Source organism: Myotis myotis, unplaced genomic scaffold (genome assembly GCF_014108235.1).
Source record: "Myotis myotis isolate mMyoMyo1 unplaced genomic scaffold, mMyoMyo1.p scaffold_m19_p_2, whole genome shotgun sequence".
Classification (NCBI taxonomy): Eukaryota; Metazoa; Chordata; class Mammalia; order Chiroptera; family Vespertilionidae; genus Myotis; species Myotis myotis.
Window position 1 is genome coordinate 26,870,093 of NW_023416324.1, and position 26,263 is coordinate 26,896,355.

General features: G+C 43.8%; 1 protein-coding gene across 3 annotated transcripts in view; it reads left to right on the forward strand.

Moving 5' to 3' along the window:
* The window catches only part of EIF2B3 (eukaryotic translation initiation factor 2B subunit gamma), a 96,086-nt gene extending 70,703 nt beyond the window's left edge, over positions 1 to 25,383 (forward strand). For 2 of the 3 annotated variants that reach the window (XM_036350542.1, XM_036350543.1), the window contains exons 7-12: positions 1,477 to 1,604; positions 3,168 to 3,358; positions 5,401 to 5,478; positions 5,985 to 6,133; positions 17,518 to 17,621; positions 25,222 to 25,383. In XM_036350542.1, coding sequence (XP_036206435.1) covers positions 1,477 to 1,604; positions 3,168 to 3,358; positions 5,401 to 5,478; positions 5,985 to 6,133; positions 17,518 to 17,621; positions 25,222 to 25,274 — 703 coding nt within the window. In that variant the 3' untranslated portion in view covers positions 25,275 to 25,383. Of the gene's footprint in view, positions 1 to 1,476; positions 1,605 to 3,167; positions 3,359 to 5,400; positions 5,479 to 5,984; positions 6,134 to 16,353; positions 16,442 to 17,517; positions 17,622 to 25,221 lie in introns of those variants that run through there. The other variant, XR_004974125.1, reaches the window with a different exon arrangement.
* The last annotated feature ends 880 nt before the right edge of the window (positions 25,384 to 26,263 follow it).

Sequence of the window (26,263 nt, forward strand, 5' to 3'; positions counted from 1 at the left end):
TGATAAAATATTAGAAGAATTCTTTTTAAAATAAAAAACGAATAAGGATGACTGCTATCAGTGCTTTTACTCAGCCAATATGGTAAAATAGGGAAAATAAAATATATAGTGATTAGAAAGGAAGAAAAAAATTGTTTTTTTCATAGTTGGTATGATTGTCAGAACCTACAGATAAATTATTAGAATTAATAAGATTTTTTAGCAAGGCAATTGGCTATCAGATCAAAATAGAGAAGAAGTTGAATTTCTGTAAACCAGTAACAAGAAGAAAATAATTGTTTAAAAGAAACTGATGAACAAAATAGATCCAGAGACACAGAAGCGTGGAACGGACTGTCGAATCTCAGAGGGAAGGCAGGGTGGTGGATGGAAGAGATCAACCAAAGAACTTGTATACAGATATGCATAACCCATGGACACAGACAATAGGGTGATGAAGGCCTGGGGGAAATGGGGAGGCTAGAAAGGGTCAGTGGGGGAAAAAGCAGGACATCTGTAATACATTCAACAATAAAGAGCCCTAGCCGCCTTGGCTCCGTGGATAGATCATCGGCCTGCGGACTGAAGGGTCCCAGGTTCAATTCCAGCCAAGGGCACATGCCTGGGTTGCAGGCTTGATCCCCAGTGTGGGGTGTGCAGGAGGCAACCAATCAATGCTTCTCTCTCATCATTGATGTTTCTATCTCTCTCTCCTTCTCCCTTCCTCTCTGAAATCAATAAAGAAATTTTTTTTTTTTTTTTTTGAAAACGAAAAAAAGCCGAAACCGGTTTGGCTCAGTGGATAGAGCGTCGGCCTGTGGACTGAAAGGTCCCAAGTTCGATTCCGGTCAAGGGCATGTACCTTGGTTGCGGGCATATCCCCAGTAGGAGATGTGCAGGAGGCAGCTGATCAATGTTTCTCTCTCATCGATGTTTCTAACTCTCTATCCCTCTCCCTTCCTCTCTGTAAAAATCAATAAAATATATTTTTAAAAAAACATTTTTTTTTTACAATAAAGATTTTTTTAAATAAAAAATTAATAAAATATACCATTTATAATACCAACAAAAATATACGATACTTAGGATTAATCTAACAGAAGATAAGCAAGGCCTTTATGGAGAAAGTTTTTTAAGCAACTTTTTTCAAAAGATCAGAGCATTCTACCTTCTCCCGCATAATTGTCGGTTAATAGTCAAGGCACCATGTTAAAATACACACACTCCTACGCACATGCATGTGCACACATGCCATGTAGATGGGGCTTCGTGAAAGACTCTTTTCTGCATAGATTACGCGAAGGGAGTCCCAGATTCAGTATACTACCTAAAGCTGATAGAGAACTTAGGTCCACTGCTCCTCATGCCACTTTTTATCTCTGTCAGTCCCAAGGTGGCCTGACAGGAAGGAATTTAGCTTTTCCTTCGATGCACAGCTTTTAATCTCTATGATTTAAACAGTCAGATTCCTCATATTTGACCACTCTTTCTTCCTAGGTCAATCACGTCCGTCCGGAGTGAACTGATTCCATACCTAGTAAGAAAACAGTTTTCCTCAGCTTCCTCACAACAAGGACAAGAGGAAAAAGAGGAGGATCTAAAGAAAAAGGAGCTGAAGCCCTTAGGTCAGTACTTGGGTTGGTGCAATAAGGTTGGGGTAGTAGCACCTTTGGAAAGAGTGGCTGGGCAGCTTACTGATTTTTGTCTAGTCACCCAGCAAGACAGGCTAGCTGTCGCCACTCTCTGAGCTCTGGGTAAACTTGCTTAAGCAGATCCTGTCACTGTGCTCTTCAGGGACAAGCTAATCATGTCTCAGGTTCATTCTTTAGACCAGCCGTGGGCAAACTACGGCCCGCGGGCCGGATCCGGCCTGTTTGAAATGAATAAAACTAAAAAACAGCCGAAACCGGTTTGGCTCAGTGGATAGAGCGTCGGCCTGCGGACTGAAAGGTCCCAGGTTCGATTCCGGTCGAGGGCATGTACCTGGGTTGCGGGCATATCCCCAGTAGGAGATGTGCAGGAGGCAGCTGATCGATGTTTCTCTCTCATCGATGTTTCTAACTCTCTATCTCTCTCCCTTCCTCTCTGTAAAAAATCAATAAAATATATTAAAAAAAAAAAAATTAAAAAAAAAAAAAAAAACTAAAAAACAAAAAACCGTACCCTTTTATGTAATGATGTTTACTTTGAATTTATATTAGTTCACACAAACACTCCATCCATGCTTTTGTTCCGGCCCTCCGGTCCAGTTTAAGAACCCATTGTGGCCCTCGAGTCAAAAAGTTTGCCCACCCCTGCTCTAGACCATTCTCTAGATCCTCACTAGACCATTTTAACTTTAAACTCTTCCCACCACTTCTCAGTTCCCCTGTTTTCTAGGCTCTGGGCAGCCCCACTCCTGACTAAACTCAGCCTCTCTGTCAAGGGAAGAAAGGTGTACAATTACAGTCCAACCAGAGGTCTCCTTTCCAGGGTGCAAGGGCGAGGTCTGTCTTGTTTGCTCTCATATCCCTGCCTAAAAATATATACTTATCAAATGAATTATTAGCTCTGTGACCTGAAGGAGGTTACTCAGTCTTCTTTTGTTTTTTAAACCAGTACATTTTATTTGACCTTAGACTACATACTCCCCAATTTGTCTCAGTTGTGATACGTAGATGGATTTAGATTGCTTTTGGTGTGCTCAGTCTACTAAACCCCAGTTTTTGTATCATAAATGATCCCAAATGATTATTGTAAGAGTTGAAAAACTGGAGCCCAGCTACTTTGGATCTAAGTTTTGTGCTATTTCTGTCCTGGTACAACTTCCAGATATGTAATAGAGGCTAGCCCCACAATATGGCGGGTCACTAAAACCTGGACACTTGCTTGTGTTACTTCATGATTTACAGGAGTCACCTATTTTTTTTTCCCCTTAGTAGCGCTTGGTTATTGGTCAAATTTGCTTTAGGACCTCTTTTAAAGTATTTTTGTTTCTTACAATATTTCAAACATACAAGAAAGCACATTGCCTCTTTTAATTTTACTTAGTCTTTCAAGCTCTAGTGGGATTTTCCCAGGGTCCATGCTGCATGAGTGGGTTCCACGGGGAGAGGTGTGAACTTTGCCCTGTTTCAAAACTTACTGAATCTTTATCCCCTCTGTCACCTCTCTCATTCATTTGCTTGGTTTGGATGTTTGTTCTGAAGATATTTACAGTTTTATAAAAGAAACCAATGCACTGACCTTTGCCCCTTATGATGGCTGCTGGAATGCCTGTCGAGGAGACAAGTGGGAAGACTTGTCCAGATCACGGGTGCGCTGCTATGTCCACATCATGAAAGAGGGGCTCTGCCTTCGATTGAGCACCCTGGGACTCTACATAGAAGCAAACAGACAGGTGAGAGGATGGGTCTAGAAGAGAAGTCATGGGAGCTCCTTCCCTAGAAACAAACTGAGTCTTTTGTCTTAATTTATTCATTAGATAGACCATGACTTGTTCAGAATCCCTTTCACTCCAGGTTGAGAAAGACCTGGACTATCAGGCGAGACCATTGGAGTTTCCAGGTACAGCAAAAGTGGCAGCAGAGGGCCTGGTCCATAGAGGCAGAGCCTCTGTGACTCTAAAAAGAGGCTAAGATCTCCAGGAAGGCTAATCTATGGCTCTGGGTTCAGCAGCTTTCCCCTATTCTGCTCAGCAGGGGTATATGTACAGTACTTCATGAACAAGCAGGTAAGTACTGCATAATAAGTCCTGTGGTGACATAAACACAGGCACACAGAGGAGGCTTTCCTAAGAAAGTGAAGGAACAGAGTATAGAGTAGCCAGATGGCAACACCTCAAGGATGGAACGTCTATGAGAGAAATGCCTGGAAACAGCATTAGAAGGTGAGGAGTCTTGTTAACCCCTTTTTTTAACCCTGAGGTTTATGAGATATAGAGAATGAGTAACTTCTTTTGAAGGGGAAGCAGTGCCATGAAAGACAAGCCAGGTTTTAGTTTAGTTAAGGGATGCAGAGAGGGACAGAGAAGAGGCTAAGGGTATAGGGGAGCTCTTATCGTGTAGCAATCACAGGAGAAAGGTTTTTGGAGAAGGGAAAGATGAGACCATGAAAAGAAACACAGAGCAGTAAAGGACTGAAATGAGAACAGGAGCCCTGGCTGGTTTGGCTTAGTGGATAGAGCATCAGCCGAGGGACTGAAGGGTCCCGGGTTCGATTCCGGTCAAGGGCACATGCCCAGTTGCGTGTTCAGTCATCAGTCGGGGCCTGCAGGAGGCAGCCGATTGATGTTTCTCTTCCTCTCTCTTTCTTTCTGAAATAATAAAAATAAAAAATAAATGAGAATAGGAAAAGATAGATGATTGAGGGAACTACATTAGAATGACATTCAATAACAGAGATGAGATTATGAAAAGATTAGCTGTTGACATGGTTCCTGGTAGAACCTTGTGAAAACTGTCAGTGCAGGTATAAGCTGGGGAGGGATGGAGAGGCAGGTAGAGTGATTAAAGTTGCTGGAAATTGGGATTGGGATTGAGTCCAAAGAAAACCTGGCTCAGGAATCTTGAGAACCCACACCAGCTCCAGACCCCGAGCTGGCTTCCACCAAAATTGGTTATAGATTTAAAAGAATCCAGGCCAGAGAGTTTATGAGAAATCACAACTAATTCCATGTTTACTCAGGGCAGTCCTGGATAAAGTTAGCCCCAATTTAGGGTCAGAGCTATTAGAAAGCTTCCAAGATTTTTAGTTCTCTTTCTTTAGACTATCATTAGTCTGTCAGACCGGTCAAAAGCAGGTCCATGGACAGCATGAGGCTAGAGAAGTATCCTCTGAAGTGACAGCAAAGGCTGTGCAGCCAACAGGCCTGAATGGCTTTGGTTGTAATAGAGGAGATCTCCATTCTCCTAACCATTTTTGTTTTCTCATACTGGAGAGAGAATGGTGGTAACTTTCCCATCAGCATTTTATTTTGACTGGTGAAGAACATGGGTGCTTTCTCAGGATCTGTCCTGATTATGAAATTTGTGTAACATTGCTCCCATCCTCACCTCATGCATGGCCACAGAGGTCAGGAAGTGAGCAAGAACCTAGGATGACTGTGGTCAGGACTCAGAATGCTCCTTGCCCTCCTTAGGCCTCCTCCCCTAAGTGCTGCCTGGATATGTCAAAGGTTGATCTCAACACCTCCTAGCTGAGGGACATGGCATTACTTTCAGGGATGATACTCTCAGCTCAGAAACTGAGGATAAGGCCATAGAAGCTGCTGCGTAAATAACCCTTGTCCCAGGGAAAATGCAAGAGCCTCCTGCTCTGCCTCATCCAGACAGGAAGCTGTGGCTGGAAACTCCCACGTCTCTGACTGGGCATTGGGTTCTACCTAAGGTGCTTTCAGGTGTTTTTTGGTATTACTTTAATGGCTAAATCTCTTTCCTCAAGGTGCCCAAATTGCTACCTCTTCTCTGTCCAGAAGAAACACTGGTTCATTCATCAGCCCAGATTGTCAACAGACACTTGGTAAGTGCTAGCTTGTGCAGGGCAGGTATGGGATGATCTCTGGGTGCATTGAGGCTTGCTCTTGGGAAGCTAGATAGGGCTCTCAAGCCCAGAACCTCATTAGCCCCAGGGAAATCCCAACAGGGTTTTGGTTACAAAATTTCACCTTGGGCTAGAATCTGCCTGGAGAGGTGCTGACACCAACTACACAAACCCTATTAAGGAAAGTCCATTATAGTCCTGGGGCTCAGACAAAGGAGCTTTCCCTCTCTCCCCCTCTTCTTACCCTGAATTGAGCACTGTCTCCAAGAGAACATATCTATACACCCAAGTGCATGAGAGTGTAAGTTTGAGTTGGTCTCAGAGGTATTGCGTGACTTGTGACCCTAAGAAATACTGATGATGGTTTCTCTTGCTGAAGTATCCCTTGGAAAATATCCTGTTAGGCCCCAGCTCAAGGGATCTGGGGGGCTAATTTGCATTTGGCCAAGATGAATGGAGAGAATTTTATTATTTGCCTTTTGCAGGTTGGAGTTGACTGCCTCATTGGGCCAGATACACAGATTGGAGAGAAGTCATCCATTAAGCACTCGGTCATTGGTTCATCTTGTGTCATAAGAGATAGAGTGACTATCACCAGTTGCCTTCTCATGAACTCAGTCACCGTGGAGGAAGGGTATGTTTCCCCTTGTGCCCACTTGAGACAAGGCCCGTGGTACCGCTCAGAGGCTTTGGGAGCCAGTACAGCCTGGGAAAGGGCTCAGCTTGGCGAAGGGAAGAAAGGCAAAAGGATGAAGGGAAGAATAGTTCCTAGGCCCTTTGAGGTCTTAATTTTGGTTCCATGATGAAATAGTCTCTGAAAGCATTCCAACAGTCTTATCATACTTATGACATTTGGTCCTAGAAGAAACTACTCTCTCCTGCTTTGATATCCTGCTTGATGGGTGGCCTCAGTAGTGAACTGGCAATGCGGGATGACACTGTACCGGTATCTAAGGGTCACCGTCCCATATCTTAGTATCCCGAGATGCCCTGAAGAAGGCAGAGGCCTAGGAAGAGTGGACGTATAAGCCACACACCGTTTTTGATGGAGCGCTTCTCTGTTACTAATTATGGAGAATGTTCCCCCATTTTGAGATTCTATAGTGTCCTAAAATCTTGGCTTATGAACAACCTGTACTTGGAGTAAGAAAACATGAATAATGTTTAATAGCATTCTTCCTCTGTATTGACCTCAGATATTTTCTTATATAAAAAGCAAGCATACGTGAAAACAGAGGAAGGATACCAAATCAGTGATTTTCAGACGTTTTAGAAAGGTTTGCCCCAAAAAAAAGGTTTTCAGACTTTTTCTTAAGGCAAATCTTATGCAGAAACTCAGTATTTAAAAGTGATAAAAGCACAGTGGTTTGGAATACTGTGAGGAAGGGGTGCTTGTCCTTATAGGACAGGGGTGGGCAACCTTTTTGTGAGTGCGTGCCAAAACCAGCAAAATCTCTGACTCAAAATTCTTTTGCGTGCCAACCCTAATTTTTTGAGAGCATGTTACACCTACTTGATATCTCTTAAGGTGTACGTATGTGAAGAACCTTGAAGAAATAATAAAATTCATTCAAGCGACAAAAACACAGTATATGATGAAAAATACATTTAATTTTTATTGTATACATGTTATGTAAAATTATTTATTTATCTAAGATGCACCTACACTGAATTTATCTGAAAAATAAAAAAGTCGATATTAAGAAAAAAAATTGTAAATGGAAGATTATAAGAGAGGGTTTCATGTGCCAGCAAAAGTTACTGGCGTGCCATGTTTGGCACGTGTGCCAGGGGTTGCCCACCCCTGTTATAGGATGTGAAGCAGATCTATAAAACAAATTTTGAAGACCTCTGGGCTAGACCAGCCTGAGTTTGATTCTGGCTCACACATCTGTTGGTTTCTCTGTCCAGTAACTGAGAGGAGAGAAGTATAGGGGAAGACTGCAAGCCTGGTGAAAGCTGAACTACTCACAGCTCCCAGTGAGGGTTGGGAGAAGCATTTTGGGAAGAGAATAGAGATAGAGCTAAAGGTTAAGCCTTTGCTGTTTAGAAAGAATGACTGATGGAAGACAATAGGCAGGATTTAGGGAGGAAGTGCCATAATAAAAAACCAGGAACGCTGGAGACCACAGGGCTGTTGCCACTAAGATCTGTCCTTCCCCAAGCCCACAACCTGGCTTGACTTCCAGAACCCTTGCAACCAGCCCTCAGCCTTCAGCCAAAAGTTAAGAAGAATCTTCTCTGGTGAATCCAACCAGCCCAATAAGAAAAACCTAAATTTGTTTGCATCAGAGATTACTAACAGCCCAGTGAAATCACCCTGTAGTGACAAATTTCATTCATGTTTCTAGAGCTTCCAATCAGCTCTTTAGAATTCTCCCTTAAATACAAAGACATAATCAAAGATCACCAGAGATCTAAAGAAAGCTTCTATCATGAAAGATAGACACCACATCAAACAAATAGAAAACAGCAACTGAGAAGAAACAGAGGCTCTGCAGGGAGAGAAAAATACTTTCAAGTAACCTGTCATTTCAAAGAACAGAAAAAGAACCCTAGGCAATTAAAAATATGGTAACATATTTTCTTATTTCAGAAACATCTCCTCATTTTGATCTTAGCTCAGATTTCACCATTTAAGAAGAGGCTTTGCTTACTACCCTATCAGCAATAATCTGTCCCAGTACTCTCCATTACATCAACCTGTCTTATATCCTTTGTAGCATTTTTACTGTCTGGCCTTAAGAAGTACACATTGGCACTGGTTAGAGTGTTGTCCTGATACACCAGTCAGGGCACATACAAGAAGAAACGAATGAGTCTATCTATATAAAAGCCTAAGCGACCATCGCAACCAAATGGACAATCGAACAGGCTGCGTGGGGCAACCCGGCCGGCAGGGGGGTTAGTGAGGGGCGACCAAACAACCGAACAGCAGGCTGCGTGGGGCGACCCGGCCAGCAGGGGTGTTAGTGAGGGGCGACCAAACGAGCAGCAGGCTGCATGGGGCAACCAGGCCAACAGGGGTCGCAGTGAGGGGTGACCAAACAACCGAACAGCAGGCTGCGTGGGGCGACCAGGCCAGCAGGGGGGGCAGTTGGGGGCAACCAGACCAGTGGGGGGGGGGGGCGGGGGGGCATTTGGGGGCGATCAGGCCAGCAGGCAGAGGCAGTTAGGAGTGATCGGGCTGGTGGGGGCAGTTAGGGGTGACCAGGCCGACAGGGGGAGCAGTGAGGGGCAATCACGCTGGCAGGCAGAGGTGGTTAGGGATGATCAGGCTTTCAGAGGGGACAGTTAGGGACAATCAGGCCCACAGGCAGGTGAGCAGTTAGGAGCCAGTGGTTCAGGATTGTGAGAGGGATGTTTAGGCCCGATCCCCAAGCAGTCAGACATCCCCCGAGGGGTCCTGGAATGGAGAGGGTGCAGGCTGGGCTGAGAAGACCCTCCCCCTCGCCCCCCACACGAATTTCGTGCATCGGGCCTCTAGTGTATAAGTAGAACAACAAAATATCTCTCTCTCTCTCTCTCTCTCTCTCTCTCTCTTCCTCTTCCTCCCTCTCTCTAAAAAATAAATAAATAAATAGCCTGGCCAGTGTGGTTCAGTGGTTGAGCATCAACCTGTGAACCAGGAGGTCATGGTTCGATTCCCCTATGGCCATGGTCGGCAAACTGCGGCTCGCGAGCCACATGCGGCTCTTTGGCCCCTTGAGTATGGCTCTTCCTAAGCCTTAGGAGTACCCTAATTAAGTTAATAACAATGTACCTACCTATATAGTTTAAGTTTAAAAAATTTGGTTCTCAAAAGAAATTTCAATCGTTGTACTGTTGATATTTGGCTCTGTTGACTAATGAGTTTGTTGACCACTGCCCTATAGGGATTGAGCCTGTCATGCCTGGGTTGCAGGCTCAATCCCCAGTAGGGGCATGCAGAAGACAGCCAACCAATGATTCTCTCTCATCATTGATGTTTCTATCTCTCCCTCTCCCTTCCTCTCTGAAATCATACAAATATATTTAGAAATAAAAAAATCAATAAGTAAATAAAAAAGGAAGTACAAATTGGTAGCTACAAAATAGTCATGGGGATGTAAAGTACAAAATAAGGAATATAGTCAATAAGATTATAATAACTATGGTGCCAGGTGAATACTGGATATATTGGTGGGAACACTTTGTAATATGATTGTCTAACCACTATGCTGTACACCTGAAACGGATAGAAAATAATATTGAATGTAAACTAATTTAAGATAAAAATTTAAAAAGAGGTCCTAAACTAAGGCAACAGCAGTGGAGATGGAAAGGAGAAATAATAAGGTGATAAACACTATAAAACATGGTGACTGCCTAAATATGTGAGGTAAAAGGGCGAGAAATCAAGATGCCCAGGTTTTGCTTGAGCAATAAAGTTTCTCATGTGCTAGTCACTAAGATATAAATCAATAAAGGAGGAGCAAGAGATTCCACTCCTGCACATCTTCACCCCTTACCACCACCTCCCACACCCCTCCTTGCCCCTCACCACCCCCCTTTCCTCTCCACCACACCCCCTCTTCCACCACACCCCTCCTCGCCCCTTACCACCTCCTCATAAGAAAAAAAAAAGGAGGAGCAAGACATTACTAATTGGTAGGCAGGGAAATGATGAGTTCACTTGGGACAAGTTGCGTTCATGGCAGGCAACCTTGATGTGCAGGACTGGAGTTCAGGAAAGAAGCCTATGCAAAGTACAGATTTGGGAATGGTTGGCATAGAAGTGGTCACATAAGATCACTCAGGGATAGTGTGTGGCATTATAAGAAAAACCAAGACAAAATCTTGGGGAACATCAGCAATTTTAGACATAAGAAATGGGATCTAAGGAGACTGACAAAGAATGAGCAAGGAAGGTATATAAAGGGCAAGGGAGGGGACAGTTGGTAGGTGAAGCCCAGGTTTCTCGTTGGGTAAACAGGTAGATGGTGTAGTACTCACTGAGATGAGGAAGGGAGAAGGAGCAGTATATTTGTGGGGCTATAAAGCCTGTGTAGGGCACGTGAGATTGGAAGTACTTCATTCAGATGTGTGAAGGTATCTAGGTACCCAGTTTGATTAAAGGTTGAGAGAAGAGGTCAGACGTAGAGACCTCTTTCTGAATTACTGTGGTCTTTTCTAACTTATTTTCCTGTTTCCATTTTTTTTTCTCTTCCAAATCCTCCTACTATGTAATCCACCATCTAAAGCATAAACTTTAGAATCAGACTGCCAGACTGAATCCTGGGTCTGTAACTTACTAGTCACTTAGGAAATTGGCTTTACCTCCTTGTGCCTGATTTTCTCACTATAAAATGGGGTAAAAACTGAGCTACCTCACAGGTTTATGAGGAGTACTAAACTAAAGGAGTTGACAGACAAAGCACTTAGAGCAGAAAGACAATAGGCAGGATTTAGGGAGGAAGTGCCATAATAAAAACCAGTGCATGGCACATAGAATGTTAGCTGTTACTTTATTATCATCACCATTACTTTATCTCATTTCACGGAGGTAGTATGTTGCCAGCATTGTCTTTCTAAAGGATATCTTTACTCTTATCTCTGACCTATTAAAAAAAAAAACATTTGAAAACTCTCCATTACCTTTATAGAATAAAGTTTGAACTTCAAGATTTCTCATGATCTAGCTCCAACACCGAGTCCTGGAATGTTAGAGTGAGATGGGGCAGAGATGAGATTAGAAGTCTTCCAGCTCAAGTCCTGCATTTTTACAGATAAATAAATTGTGGCATTCCAAACTTTTTCTCCTTGCACCTCTGCTACTCCATGCCCCATTCTAGATTCCTGTGTGAGACTGACAGACCTCACCATTCTCTTGAAAACCAGAACTGCACTAGCCTTTATCCATTTGATCACCTGGTTCCAGAGTAGCTCAGGAGGCTTTGTCACTTCCACTCTGTGTATCATCTTGCCTTAGACATTCCAGGGAAACAGTGCCATAACTTTACCATTTACTCTAACCAACAGCCTCTTCCTCCCTTCCTGTGGGTGGGCAGACAAAGCATCAGCTCTCTAGCTCCTCCTTAAAGTCCAGTGTTAGTGTCCTGAATTGACATGAAGAGACTTGGTGAGAAAACCAAGGCTTCCTAAGAAACTCCAGCTTGCTTGTATGAGAGAAGTTCATGGAAAAGGCCTGCATAATATCTCAGAGTCAATTACTGTTTTGGAGAAGGTATAATTCTGGATGGCCTAATAAGGTTTCTAGCTGGGGAAACAATAAAGGTTTAGATGGCATCTGCTGCTATTTTTCCAACTAAAAAAGTTGAGCTAGTCCTGGCCAGTTTTTCTCAGTAGTTAGAGCATCAGACCAAAGGGTCACGGGTTCAATTCCAGGTCAAGGGTGCATACCTCAGGTGCTGGCTCAATCCCCAGCCCTGATTGGGGTGCATGTAGGAGGCAACCAATCGATGTGTCTCTCACATCAATATTTCTCTCTCTCTCGCTCTCTCTCTCTCTCTCTCTTTCTCTCCTCTCCCCCACTCCTCCTGCCTCCCCTTTACTCTCTCTAAAAAAAAAACAAGTTGAAGTAAAGCTATAGCCCACATGGGTTTAATGATAAGATCAGACATCCTGAATCCCATATGAACTTTTCCCCATTATTTTCAGGTCATTTAGTCTTATTTATGGTAAATGTGGGAAAGGTAATTAAATTGCAGTTATGTGAGATTTGATTACTCTGCTGCTATTACATCTGGACTGATTGGTAGAGTAGGAGCATAAATTTGTCTGGAAGATTTTCTCATATTCTTTGTTTGCTTGTCTCTACCTCAGTAGTGAACTGATGAGGCTTTCTGGACAGTGGCTTGGATACCTGCCCAAGGTCCTCAGGGCTTGAGGGATGCTAATAGGACCACCTTGGGGAAGGTGTAGGCGAGACTATGCAGAGACGGCTCCTGCCTGTCTTTCTCATTTTCTACCACTTCCAATTTATATGACAGCTGATGCTTAGCAATCCAAAGTCTAGTGAAAAGTTCATTGTCGAGACTTTAGTGTCCGTCTGTGTTCTGCATCTTTGGCCCTGTAGTCCATCTGCATTTCCTCTTAGTCCAAGGTGAGTGACCCAAGCTGTAGTCGAGGATAGTACCTTCACATGTAGACAGGCCAGGAAGCCAGGTTTTCACCTAGATTTTCCATGCTTTCTGCAAGCAGCAAGTGGAGCCCTCAGAGCTAAACAAGATGATACTGCTGCTCATTGTTACCCTGAATGTTCTCTTCACCTACACTCAACTGACTGCCCTGCCAATTGGGTCCCTTACTTTTCTACTATCCTTCATTCCTGACATTCATTCTGCCTGAATTGCCTCTCTCTAGAGATCTTTATCTGTATAAATCCTACCCATCTTTCAAGGTCCAATACATATTCTAGCTCAGGGGTGGGCAAACTTTTTGACTCGAGGGCCACAATGGGTTCTTAAACTGGACCGGAGGGCCGGAACAAAAGCATGGATGGAGTGTTTGTGTGAACTAATATAAATTCAAAGTAAACATCATTACATAAAAGGGTACGGTCTTTTTTTTTTTTTTTTAGGTTTATTCATTTCAAACGGGCTATAGTTTGCCCACGGCTGTTATAGCTCCTACATGCAACCTTCGTGAATTGTCCTAGCCAGAAATTATTTTCCCCATTTCTGTGTTCCCTGGGCGCCCATAACACTTAACTTATGTTCACATGGCATTTAACTGCCTCTTTCTTTTCTCATCAACAGGACTATAAATTCCTTGAATACAGAAATACTTCTTATATGTATTTGTATTCCTTAACTTCTAGTACTGTACATTTTCTATACTAGATACTGTGTAAGTATTTACTGAATGAAAAATAGAGATCCCTGGTTTAAATCCCTGTACTGTAATTGGCTGAGTATCTGTCAAGAGAGCCCTGTCTACTTCTAGAAAAAGAGCTGAGTACTTCACTCCTTGAAACTCAACAAAATGAAAACACTAGGTTAACTGCCACATACCCATACACAGACTAACGAATATCTGTCAGGCCCTAACCGGTTTGGCTCAGTGGATAGAGCGTTGGCCTGTGGACTCAAGGGTTCCAGGTTCGATTCCAGTCAAGGGCATGTACCTTGGTTGCAGGCACATCCCCAGTAAGGGAGTGTGCAGGAGGCAGCTGATCGATGTTTCTCTCTCATCGATGTTTCTAACTCTCTATCCTTCTCCCTTCCTCTCTGTAAAAAAAATAAATAAAATATACATTTTTTTTTAAAAAAAGAATATCTGTCAGACACAATAAAATCTAGATCCTACCCACCCTAGCCAGGTGACTCAGTTGGAGCATCATTTTGTAAACCTAAAGGTCAAGGGTTTGATCCTGGTCAGGGCACATACCTAGGTTTCAGGTTTGATCCCCAGTCGGAGTGCATATGGGAGGCAACCAATTGATATTTTTCTATGTTTCTTTCTCCCTTCCTCCCTTATACTTTTCCTCCCTCCCTCCATCCTTCAACATCTGGTGAGGATTTAAACAAAAATCACTGAGCTAAGGTTAGGAGGCTCTGGTATCTGGGATGATATGGATGACTCAGCCATAATCTTTAGACTGAAGTAGTGAGTCAGATCTTTAGTCACATGTCTAGAAAAGGTTATGAGTAAATTTAGAAAGCCTGCCAACTAATCCCTAGAGAAGAACCTGCCTGTCCTCGGAGTTACTGAGAAGTTTCATGGCTCTTTGCCAAATACTGCCAAGTCAACACCTAAGGCAGAAGCCCGTGACACAGAGTCACCACTGTGTAAGCTTGGGCACATTGCTTAACCCCTGCGAGCCTCAATTTTCTCTGTAAAAATTAGAGTAAATACCACTACCCTACAGGTTTGCTAAAAGGACTAAGTTACATAATGAATATAAAGTGCTTTGTGTGTGGCCTGGTGTGCCTGGCCAAGCAATAATCTTACCATAGACCTCTGTGTTTCCTCACGGCCTCCTCTTCATTGAAGCATTAAGGTTAGCAGGATAATTTACCAAGACCTACAATTGTGCTTAAAACTTAACCCCACCAAGGAGAAATGAGGACCAAAACCCCATTAATCGCCCTGGCCAGTGTTTCTCAGCAGTTAGAGTACAGCCTGTGCACCGAAGGGTCTTGGGTTCAATTCCTTGTCAAGGGCACATACCTGGGTTGCCGGTTCAATCCCTGGCCCCACTTGTGGAATGTGGGGGAGGCAACCAGTCGATGCGCCTCTTTCACATCGATGTCTCTGTCTCTGTCTCTCTCTCTCTCTCTGTCTCTCTCTCTCTCTCCTCCCCCCCCCTTCCCCTTCCCTTCTCATTTCCACTCTAAAAATCAGTGGACTTCAGGTAAAGATTGACAAAAAAACATATAGACACACACACACAAACAAACAAACAAAAATAGCATTAATCTTGGCTATCTCTGAGCAGCTTCTTAGATACCACAACCAGGCATTAGCACAGCAAAGTCCTTAGTACCCAGTTGAGAGTTAAAACTAGATGCAAAAACTGTAGTTCTGGCACCTTCCCCCACACCTTAAGCACTGAGCAGAAAAGGCAGTCATTACTGTGGATTGGCAACAATGAGGGGGCTTGTTTCATACAGTAGTATCTGTCCTTCCTCTCTACCATGAGCAAACGCACACACTTCCAGTAAAATCCTTAATCTTGGAGTTTCTTTCTGGACAGAGGGAAGGGTATATTGACTTGAAATTTTTCCAGAGAACCTCAGCCTTGCTAATGGAGGTGACTTGTAACTGCAGCATGATGATGAGGAACAATGGAAGAAGCGAGTGGTAGAAAAGAGCTTCACACTCACTGAGCATTTTGTCAGGTGTTCATCTCGAAGCCTTCCACAGATCCACTGGCCAAGAGCCTCAGGAGAGCGCCCAGCTTCCCATCTATCAACCCAACTTTTTCCATCACATCTGCAGACACTCTATGTGTCCAGAGGGTGTTACACACAAACCAGATGAGAAAAGCAATATGGGAGGCTCTGAAGACCTCATTCAGACCTGCTAAACCCAAGGAGAACTCATTGCTATGGGAATCTGACCTCAAACGTTCCAGCCTCCTCCTTTCAGAAATGGCTCCCACCTATATCCCAGATTCCAAAGTAGCCAGTTAATAGTGTCTAATTATGGCTGCTTGAGTTTCTGTTGGCTGTTTTTTGTCTGCTGACCATGTTTACCTCTTGCCTAGCTCCAGAGCATGCTGTCACAGGCTCCTAAAACCACTGAGCAGGAGCATCCCCTCTCTCACCTTGGAAAAAGAAAGGAGATTTTCAGTGACAAACTAGTAGCCAGTTGCAAGCCTGCTCTGTCCCAGGCGCCTGTGTATCTGAGGCTTTCTATACTTCATTACTGTTCTTTGGGGGAGAATTTTCCCCAAGGACAAGAACCACTCTAACTTCTGACTGAACTGCTTCGTCTGAAGCAGAGGGAGAGTTGGAAAGCTCTAGAAAGTCTCTTAATGCCTGTCCAGTGAGTGTATCCTGACTTTGATCCAAAAAAAAAACACCCACACACTAATACTGTCTCTGCCCGTCTCTAGCCCATACCACAGAGGTGCTGTGGCTTTGGCCTTTCACTGCTTTCCGACCGACTTGAAGAACAGAGATAAAGAAGATTCTGAAATGCCATGAAGTGCTATATTTATTTTTCACATTTTACTAAAGTGTTGGCATTTGGGAGGATCTTTTTTAATGGCCTGTGCATCGACAGTTTCAGTACTTGGACTGTCCCTTCTCTATCCCCCCTTCCTCATAGGTTTCGTAGGATTTTTCCTTAATTGGTGTTTTATTTTTGTTTGTTTTGCTTCAGTGGATGCTCACACCCTTCTTCTCACCTCCTTCTCCCCTCCAGCTGCCCTGACTCTTTAGGGCACTGAATATCGCCCGTTAACACAGAGATCCTTCTGGAGCCATCTCAGCTCAGAAAAGCAACCTGGCAGGTCCAGGCTTCCTCCAGCCTTTTCTCCCCTTGATTTATTTGTATGACATTATGGTTAAATGTATGGATTCTGGAGTCAGGCAAACCTAGATTTGATCTGCTACTTGGTAGTTATGTGGTTTTGGGTAAATGGTTGAACATCTCTGTTGCCTTATCTACAAAATGTGGTTATTATTTTTACTACATCTGAGGTAAAAATGATACTCCCACAATCATCTAGGAAGCATTTTTCCCCCTAATTAAATGCATAAGGCCCTTCATTCTAGACCTACCAAAAAGATTGATGGGGGCCCAGACATGGAGAGTGGTTTTGATTGCTATTTTTAACACTGCCCAGGTGATTTTTCTGATAAATGGCTAGATTTGTCACTCCTGTAATATACATAAGTATTTAGCATAGTACCTGGCATAGAGTAGGTATGAATTAATGCTAGTGAAGATTTCAGGAGCCAGGAAGATGCTCTTTAAACACATTTAAATGTTAAGAGCAAGTGTTGCTACTCTTGAGAGTGTGGCTTGAGGATCTGGAGTAGTCTTTAATGTGGCATGGAGCTGGTTTGAAAAGCATCCGTTTTTTCCTAAATGCATATGGTTTAACCAGAGTCTGTGATGAGTTGTGGGGCACCCACTATTTTCCATAGCTGATCTCCTAGGAAAATTGCAGGATCTGAGCTGCAAATATATCAAATGAATCTTGGTGTATATATTCCCAGATGAGAGGCGGAGGGATGAGTCAGCCCAGGGACCAGCACCAGCTTCCACCTCCAAATAAAGGAGGAAATATTGGGTGGAGTTTATTTCTGGGGTGCCTAAAGAACTGAAGTCAGAGTGTGCTCTTTTCGGGCTTTTAAGGAGAAGGTCATTGTGAGCATATCCAAACTCTGGACTTCCCTAAAGCCAGGTCCTCCCTTGACCCAGCTGAGCCATTCTGCTTCTAGTAATAAGTTCAGGCATGTAGTCATTAACTGGAGTGACCAGCTACTCCTAGCCTGTGGAGGAGCCAGAACCCCCAGCCCATAGTGGTGAGGGTGGTGATGAGAGCCATAAACACTTCCTGACTTGGCTACTGTGTTACAGAAGCAACATCCAGGGCAGTGTCATCTGCAACAATGCTGTGATCGAGAAGGGAGCAGACATCAAGGACTGCCTAATTGGAAGTGGCCAGAGGATTGAAGCCAAAGGTAAACAAAACCCAAATTACAGTCATAGATGCCACTTTTTACCTATCACACCAGCACAGATGGTGCTCAGTGCTGGTGAGGATTGGGGAACAAGCACATGCATACATCAGAGGTGAGGACATAAACTGGTAAAGCTGCTTGCTCATGCAGGGGGATTAACATCATTGTCAAATTTTTTAAATTTGGCTTAACAGTTCCATTTTCAGGAATTTATCTTACAGATAAACTCATACATGTATCAAAAAAAATTAAAGCATGGGAAGTAATCAACCAAGGATAATGCATATATGCATGGCCCTTGGAGACAGACAATGGGTGAGGTCCTGGGGCAGGAGGTGGGGACAGACTAGAGGGGGGCAATGCAGGGGGAAGGAAACATATGTAATACTTTCAACAATAAATAATTATCTTTTAAAAAAATGTAAAACATACCAGCCCAGCCAGTGTGGCTCAGTGGTTGAGGATTGACCCATAAATCAAGATGTCATTGGTTTGATTCCCAGTCAAGGCACATACCCGGGTTTCAGGCTTGATCCCCAGGAGTATGCAGGAGGCAGCCTATAGATGATATTTCCCTCTCATTGATGTTTCTATCTATCACTTCCTCTCTCTCTAAAGATCAATAAAAACATATTTTAAAAACGTAGCCCTAGCTGGTTTGGCGCAGTGGGTACAGCGTCAGCCTGCAGACTGAAGGGTCCCAGGTTTGATTCCGGTTAAGGTCACGTACCTCGGTTGTAGGCTCCATTCCCAGCTCTGGTCGGGGTGCATGCGACAGGGTTGCATTGGGAGGGTACTGGGGGGGGTGGTAACCAATCCATGTGTCTCTCTCATTGATGTTTCTCTCTGTGTCTCTCCTCCTCCCTTCCACTCTAAAAATCAATGGAAAAATCTCCTCAGGTGAGGATTTTTTTAAATTTAATTCATTGAAGAGAAACTAGCTCACAGCTCTACAATGGCTGCCAAATTAAGCTTAGAAAATGGACTATAGCAAAGATTTATACCCCAAACCATTCTGATGTAGACACTGCTGCCATCTCACTGAACACTGGAATAGCTCTCCAACCACCCAGCAACTCCAAAGTGGATGCTGCCTAGTTCCTACTTCTTTGTATCACTAGTTTCCAGCCCAAGATTTGGGGTGGCTGCACCTGATAGGCCAAGCCAGTGTCATATGCCTATGTTCTAGCTGCAAGGAAGGCCGGTATTTTTAGTTCAATTACTGGCAGACAGACTCCACCCAGAAAACCTTTGAGCAGGAGTATTGGTCAGCAGCAGCACCACAGATATGAGCCCAGGTAAGAGGGCTGGACAGCAGCTGAAACGCCAACTCTGAAAGCATGGATGGCACTGCCCTCCTGGAATGCTGTGGGCCTAAAACTGTTTAAAACTTTAAAATGTTCTCACATTCACTGTCTTACTGGATTCTTACAGAAGTCCTCTGAATAAGATTCGTTATTGACCCATTTGGTGAAGTGGAAACTGAGACTGAAAAGTGAAATTTACCCAAGATGCCTAACTAGTAGGTAACAAAACAGGGTCTTCAGCCTGAATTATTGCCAGATACCCTTTAGAAAGGCCAAACGAGCCCTAGCCAGTTTGGCTCAGTGGATAGAGTGTTGGCCTGCAGAGCAAAAGATCTGGGGTTCAATTCCAGTCAAGGGCATGTACCTTGGTTGCAGGCTCCTCCCCAGCCCAGGCCCTGGTTGGGCTTGTGCAGGAGGCAACCAATCGATGTGTATCTCTTACATCGATATTTCTCTCTGTCTTTCCCTCTCTCTTCCACTCTCTAAAAAATCAATGGAAAAATATCCTCGGGTGAGGATTTTTTAAAAAATAGGCCAAAGGAGCCCTGGCTGGTGTGCTCAGTATTTAGAGCATCAACCCACAAGGGTCATGGGTTCTATTCCCAGTCAAGAGCATATACCTGGGTTTCAGATTTGATCCCTGGCGCCATGCAGGAGGCAACCAGTCAATGTGTCTCATTCACATCGATGTTTCTCTCCCTCTCCCTCTCTCTCTTCCTGTCCTCCTCCCTCCCTTCCATTCTCTCTCTCTCTAAAAAAAAAAAAAAGGAAGAAGCCACTCCTGGCTTGCCCAGCAGAATTTGATCAATGATACCCCATTTCTCCTTTTAGTCCATCTTTCCCGGACCAATAGGAAAAATGTATTTGGCCTTCACATACAAGCTTTTTGTAATCTTCAGGAACCTCGGGTCCTTGCTCTTTCCTCCTGCTCAACATATGAGCCTACCCTGAGGTTTCAGAGAAACTTGTTTCTTGGACAGCTGGGACCTGTTGGTTGTTTCTTTAAAATAGGATTCAGAGCCCCAGCCTTTTCTCTGACTCCGTGGAAGGCCTTGGAAGGGGCCCGCTGTTCATCTGGTCTGTGGAGCTGCTTTGTCATCCTGGCCCCTCCCAGCTCCTCATTGTATTTCTCTGTGGTTTGTTCTCTTGTTTGGGTTTGTGACCCCCACATAGTGTTTCTTCCACCTCCTTCCTGCCTCTTTGTCTTTGTAAACTATCTCCTGCTCAATAAAAAGTAGAAACATCCCCCAGCGCTTTCTTCTTTCAGTCCCTCCTGGAGCCAGGAGCTGCTTCCTTTTGTTGTTTTTAAAAAGAGTTTACTCTATAGGCCTATTTGAATGAGTGAACTCCATTTGCCAGCACCCTAGAGGTCCCTCCTTTCTTGTGTGCTGGAACCTGGAATTTCACAGTTTCTGCTGCTTCTCCTCCCCATTTCCAACAAAGTGATGGTACTCCTTCCTTTTAAGTTGCAAGGACCCTTTTTATTCCATGTGCAGAATGCATGAATGCCAGGTACTGAGGGCCTGAGGCAGGGCATCTCCTATCAGGGAGCATAGGGCTGCTTCATTGTCTTGGGGGCTTTCTGACACTAACTAACACTCTGTGCCCGTTTTTTAGCAAGGAGACTCCTTACTGGTTCTCCTGAACGAGAGGTGACCAGGGAAGTTATCTAGACTCTAAAGTAGAGAACCCCAGCACTTTCTGCTCCGTCCTCAATGCTGGGGGATCTGTACATCTAACAGTGCCGTCCTGCTACAAGGACTTCTGGCCAATCACCTGTTCCCACTATCACTTTTCTTTGAGGCTGAACTGTATGGATAAAGCAAATTCCTAGCCATCAGTGCCGCACTCAAGACCTGTTAATATGGATGACCCAGACAAACATCAGTAACTCAGGTGTTCACCAGCAAAGAGCTTAATAGATGGTAAAATCCCCAGTCGGTCTTCCTCACATGGAGGGATTTCAGGAAAAAACATTCACCCTCATAAGTAATGCCCCCTCTCCAAATTCCAATCACTTATATATCAGAGTCACTACATCTATAACAGTCTTTTACCAAAAATGTGACTCTCATAACCCAGTGTAAGCCTCTCTACCTTATTCTAATTTTTCATATGCTTTTTTATTGATTTTTAGAGAGAGAGGAAGGAAGAGAGAGATAGAAACATTGAAGAGAGAGAAAATTCATCGATTGCCTGTGCTTCTGCATGCCCCCCACTGGGGATCAAGCCCACAACCCAGGCCTGTACCCCAACTAGGAATCGAGCAGAGACCTCTTGGTTCCTTGGTTGATATTCAACCACTGAGCCACACTGGCAGGCTCTACTCTATTCTAACATTACCAGAACAAACTATTCTCTAACAGTTCTGGCTTTTCTCACCCAACCCCATCATGCTCAGTTAATGAGATTATTTCTGACAAAAATCCTGGTAGCCAAGTTTGACCTTCTTTCTGCTTAAGCCAGTAGAAAGCCATAGCCAACAAAGTTAAAACCTGGGAGACTGATGAGACTCTGAGTCTCTTATCACTGTCAGTGAGAGAACTTGGGTCTCTTCCCTGTGACCACAGTGATCAGTCTTTTGTCCATGAAAGTAGACCTCATGGGTGCATAGAGCAGGTTCTGGCTAATAGGAATCCTTCCTAGCTTCCCAGAAGTGCAGCTCTTCATAGGTGACTTGTCATTGCCTTCTATCCCATTGATTTTTCCCCAACTTACCATCCTCCCTTGTACTCTTACCTTTGAAATCTTCCCAACCTGATTCTAGCCCAGAACTTTTCTATAGTGTGTACTGAGCCTGCTTCCCACCCTGGTCAAGCAGAACTAGAACTGCTCGTTGCTCCCCTACAGGTTCCCCCCACCTTTACTGAATCTCCATGAAAATACATCCACCCCGAAAATACCAGATCTAGTCTCTCTCTTCTCCTACCCCCAGAGTAAGAGCAGACCAGAGGGCAGAGTGTAGAGTAGGGAGGGCGAACCTGTGAAGGCTCAGGTGTTTAGAGTCTGACAGAGCACAAAAGGCTTTGTCTACCCCAGCCAAGCAGATAATTAGCCCCTCTGGTCTGGAGCACTGAGGGCCAAGAAGAATGTTAGATGGAGCTGGGACTGTCTTCAGAGCAGCCCAGTGTCCCTGGAGACTAAGAAGAGACTGGATGAAGGAAGAGCAAATGTCCGAGTCTGGATATAAGCAAATGAGGCTGACGCGTGGCTATAGAGGGATAAAGGGTAAAGTGTAGCCTTTGGAGGTGCCCTAGGAAGCTAACTAGAACGGCATCACCTTTGTTTTTTTCTGGTCAGTCTTATCTTAACAGTGGAGCCTGATCGACAATCACACTCCAAGACCAGCCCAGCCCTAGGGAATCTGGCAGCCTGAGCACTGTCTGGGTCTCCTCCCCATTCCTCTCACTGAAGTCCAAAAAGGAGCTCCTCCCAGGGCACGAGTACACAGACCAGACCCAGCCCCATTCTGTAATGTCTGTTTAATACGTATCAAAGCACTGTGCTGGGCTCTTTACATCAATTATCCTACTGAACCTCCACAACTTTGTGAGGAAACTAAAGCCCAAAGACTGGAACAGTTTGCTCAAAGTCACATTAGAATTCAAGTCTGTATGACTCAAGCTCTTTCCTTTCCTGCACTGTTACCTTTTCTTCCTCTCTTTCCTGTCCTTTTTTTCTCACATGAGATTGCCCCTGTCCAATGCGGTGCCATAACAGCAAACTTTGTGAAAGATGTAGACCTAGGTTTTTCTTCCCACTGGAGAAAGTTAGAGAAATAGGCCTGAGGATTCAGGATCCCCAAGCACCGTTGCTCTACTGCAACAGACGTGTCAATTAAATTCTCTTTGAGAAGGAGATTGGAGGCCTTCTCTTCTATACATGTGGGGGTTTTCCCCCTACATCTATACCAGCCGTGGGCAAACTACGGCTGGATCCTGCCCGTTTGAAATGAATAAAACTAAAAAAAAAAAAAAAAAGACCTTTTATGTAATGATGTTTACTTTGAATTTATATTAGTTCACACAAACACTCCATCCATGCTTTTGTTCCGGCCCTCCGGTCCAGTTTAACACTAGAAAGACTGAAATTTAGTATATGCCTATATTGCCCAAAAGCAGTCAAAATGACTGCATTGTGAAAGAATAATATCGGAGCACTCTTCACTTATGTTCCTTAGCTTTTCCAATAGCTCACTTCTATTCGACATTTCTTTCATGAATTTAGGGCGCAAAAGAAATAAAATAACTTATTAGAACAAGTATCACTGCATAAAGATTCGAATAACAAGTATTAGTTTAGCTTATTGAGCAACTGCAACTTATCAAGTATCGACAATTTATCATGTACTTGTATGTTATCATGTGACGGTAATCGAAAAAAAATGAAAACTGTTATTTCAATACAGAGCCGAACTGGTCATATAAAAAATTTACTCAATTCAATAATAAGAGTCTAAAATTTCCCAAGCAGTCAAAATGACTGCTTTTGGGCAATATAGGTATAACACATATATATACCGGAAATGAAGGAGGGGGAGGTAACTACAATTATTAATAAATGCATTTATATGTTGTACAAAAAATCACAAAATTCTAAGACATTGTGTCCTTATATACATAATTGTTTTTCTAATTGAAATTAAAAAGCAGTCAAAATGACTTCCTTGGGCAATCTAGTGTTAAGAACCCATTGTGGCCCTCGAGTCAAAAAGTTTGCCCACCCCTGATCTATACTCTCACTTACCCCCCAAAAAACCCACACATTCAACAAAGAGTTACAGCCTACTTATTCTAGGCTCTAGGAGGGTATCTATAAAGATGAATAAGACTTGCCTCTTGCTGTCTAGATGCTCATAATCTATTATAGGGAGACAGATGAGTAAAGAAATAAATACAGCCTGACCAGCATGGCTCAGTGGTTGAGTGTTGACCTATGAACCAGAAGGTCACGGTTCAATTCCCAATCAGGGCACATGCCCGGGTTGCATGCTCCACCCCAGTGGGGGGCATGTGGGAGGCAGCCGATCAGTGATTCTCTCTCATCATTTATGTTTCTATCTCTCCCTCTCCCCTCTGAAATCAATTTTTTAAAAAAATTTTTTTAAAGCTAACCCTCACCTTTCATCACACCACTGATCAGCTTCAGGGCACTTCTATAAATATATTGAGGATTCACAGTATTCCTCTTCCCTCCCGATTTTTTTCCAAACATCTTGGACGACTTAAACATATTCATCAGTGAAACATCCAACTTCATAATTTAGCTTCGTAAGTTCCTTAACTTTTCCACCAACCTTCACTTCCTTTCAACTTTAGCTCTCCACTTACATACCTATCCTTGTCATTATCCCAAATCTCTGAAATCCTTCATGTGCCAGTAGCTGTGTTAAACACTGGGTTATGAGCATAAATACACTGCCCCAGCCCTCAAGAGCCTTACAGTGAGGTAGAGGAGAATGAAATAATGATACAGAGATAGAGACAGGTATTAGATAGGATGTTCTCACAAAGCAGAAAATGGACAGCTCAGGCGGGAAGGCATTAATCACATAGTGAAGGTGATTGATTAGGGCATTTGGGATAAGAGTGTGATGGGGAAGTAAGGCATGTTGGAATAGCATGTGCTGAGATCTAGAGCTATAAAATAGTATATATGGCTTTAGGTACAAAGGGAGAACGGTGGAAGATGGAGCTAAAGATGTACAAAGAGTCAGGTCATGGAGGGGCTTATGGGTTTGGACTCTATGAAAATAACAATGGCCACTATTTATGGAGCACTCAATGATTCTTTAACTCATTGAGTCCTCGCAACAACCCTATACAGTTGATGCTATTATTTCCATATTACAGATGAGGCAACTCCCTTTTTCCTTTGTATATCTCCATTTAACCATTTAGTCTCATTTCTCCTCACTCTTTTCCCCTATTCCCTATCCCCAGGCCACGCCACAGTATTTCATGTTTTCCTTTCCTACATGTTTATGTTTTCCCGCATGTTGTTCTAGTGGCCTAGAGTGCCTTCCCTTTGATACACTGCCTGAGAAAACTCTATTCATCCTTTAAGACCCTGCTCCTTCCCCTCCTGTGCAGTCTCCCTGAAAGCCAGGTGCATGGAGCAGACCCTCCTGCTGTGTGGGAAGATGATGTCCTCCTTTGGCAAGTTGTATTCCCAAGAGCAGAGCCACTTGGGAGAGGAATAGATGTTTATGAACACAGAATTAAAAGTAATTGGGTTTAAGATGACATCTTTTGCTGACAGTTCTCAAACAACCTTTTTCTTTTCTTTTGTAGCCAAACGAGTAAATGAGGTGATCGTGGGGAATGACCAGCTCATGGAGATCTGAATTCTGAGCAAGTCAGACGCCTTCCTCTTGGCCCCCGGAACTACAGATGTTGGCTGGCCCACCTGTTTGACTGTATTTATTTCCCAATAAAGAAGGGCTCCCACAGGCATGCTGGAGTCTTATAGAGTAGTGCCACGCTCACATTGGCGGGGCTCCAGTGTGTGCTCATGCGTCATGTGGTAAAGACCGTCTAGAACAGCTGTGGGCAAACTACGGCCCGCGGGCCGGATTCGGCCCGTTTGAAATGAATAAAACTAAAAAAAAAAAAAGACCGTACCCTTTTATGTAATGATGTTTACTTTGAATTTATATTAGTTCACACAAACACTCCATCCATGCTTTTGTTCCGGCCCTCCGGTCCAGTTTAAGAACCCATTGTGGCCCTCGAGTCAAAAAGTTTGCCCACCCCTGCTCTAACCCCTGTCATTCCCTCCCTACCCTCACAGCCTGTAGCCAATTTCTCCAGCTCAACTGTTGTCCCTTAGAGACCCTTAAAGCAAGCAGAAGGCAGCCCCTGCCTGGCCATCAATATCCTCACCGGTTTTAGTGGCAGCAAGAACAATAAAAGAAAGCCATGGTCTGAGAGCCAGACCCCTTTCCACCTCCCCTTAATGAGGTCTGTTCAACCTGGTGAGGAAGAGCCAGGAAACTATATCACGGTTTGAAAACCTTTTGACTCTTCTCCAGGTGCACTCCCCTATTCCCTAATTATACAGACGCTCCTGCCTCAGATAATTGAGAAATGAGATTTCCATACTCAGCTCTTCTGGAGTCCTAGCCACCTTCCCTTCACCACCCACTCCCAAACTCGGACACTCTGCTCTTGCCGCTCCCTGTACTGCTTTTACAACCTGAAGGAGTTTGGTGGAAGATAAAAGTGGTTCCTGGGGTGAGATTTCACCTCCTGGAATTAACAAAGTAAAGGTTTCTCTTGATGTGCTCACTGTGGGTGGCAGTAATTATAAACAGACTGGTTTCTACATTGCTTC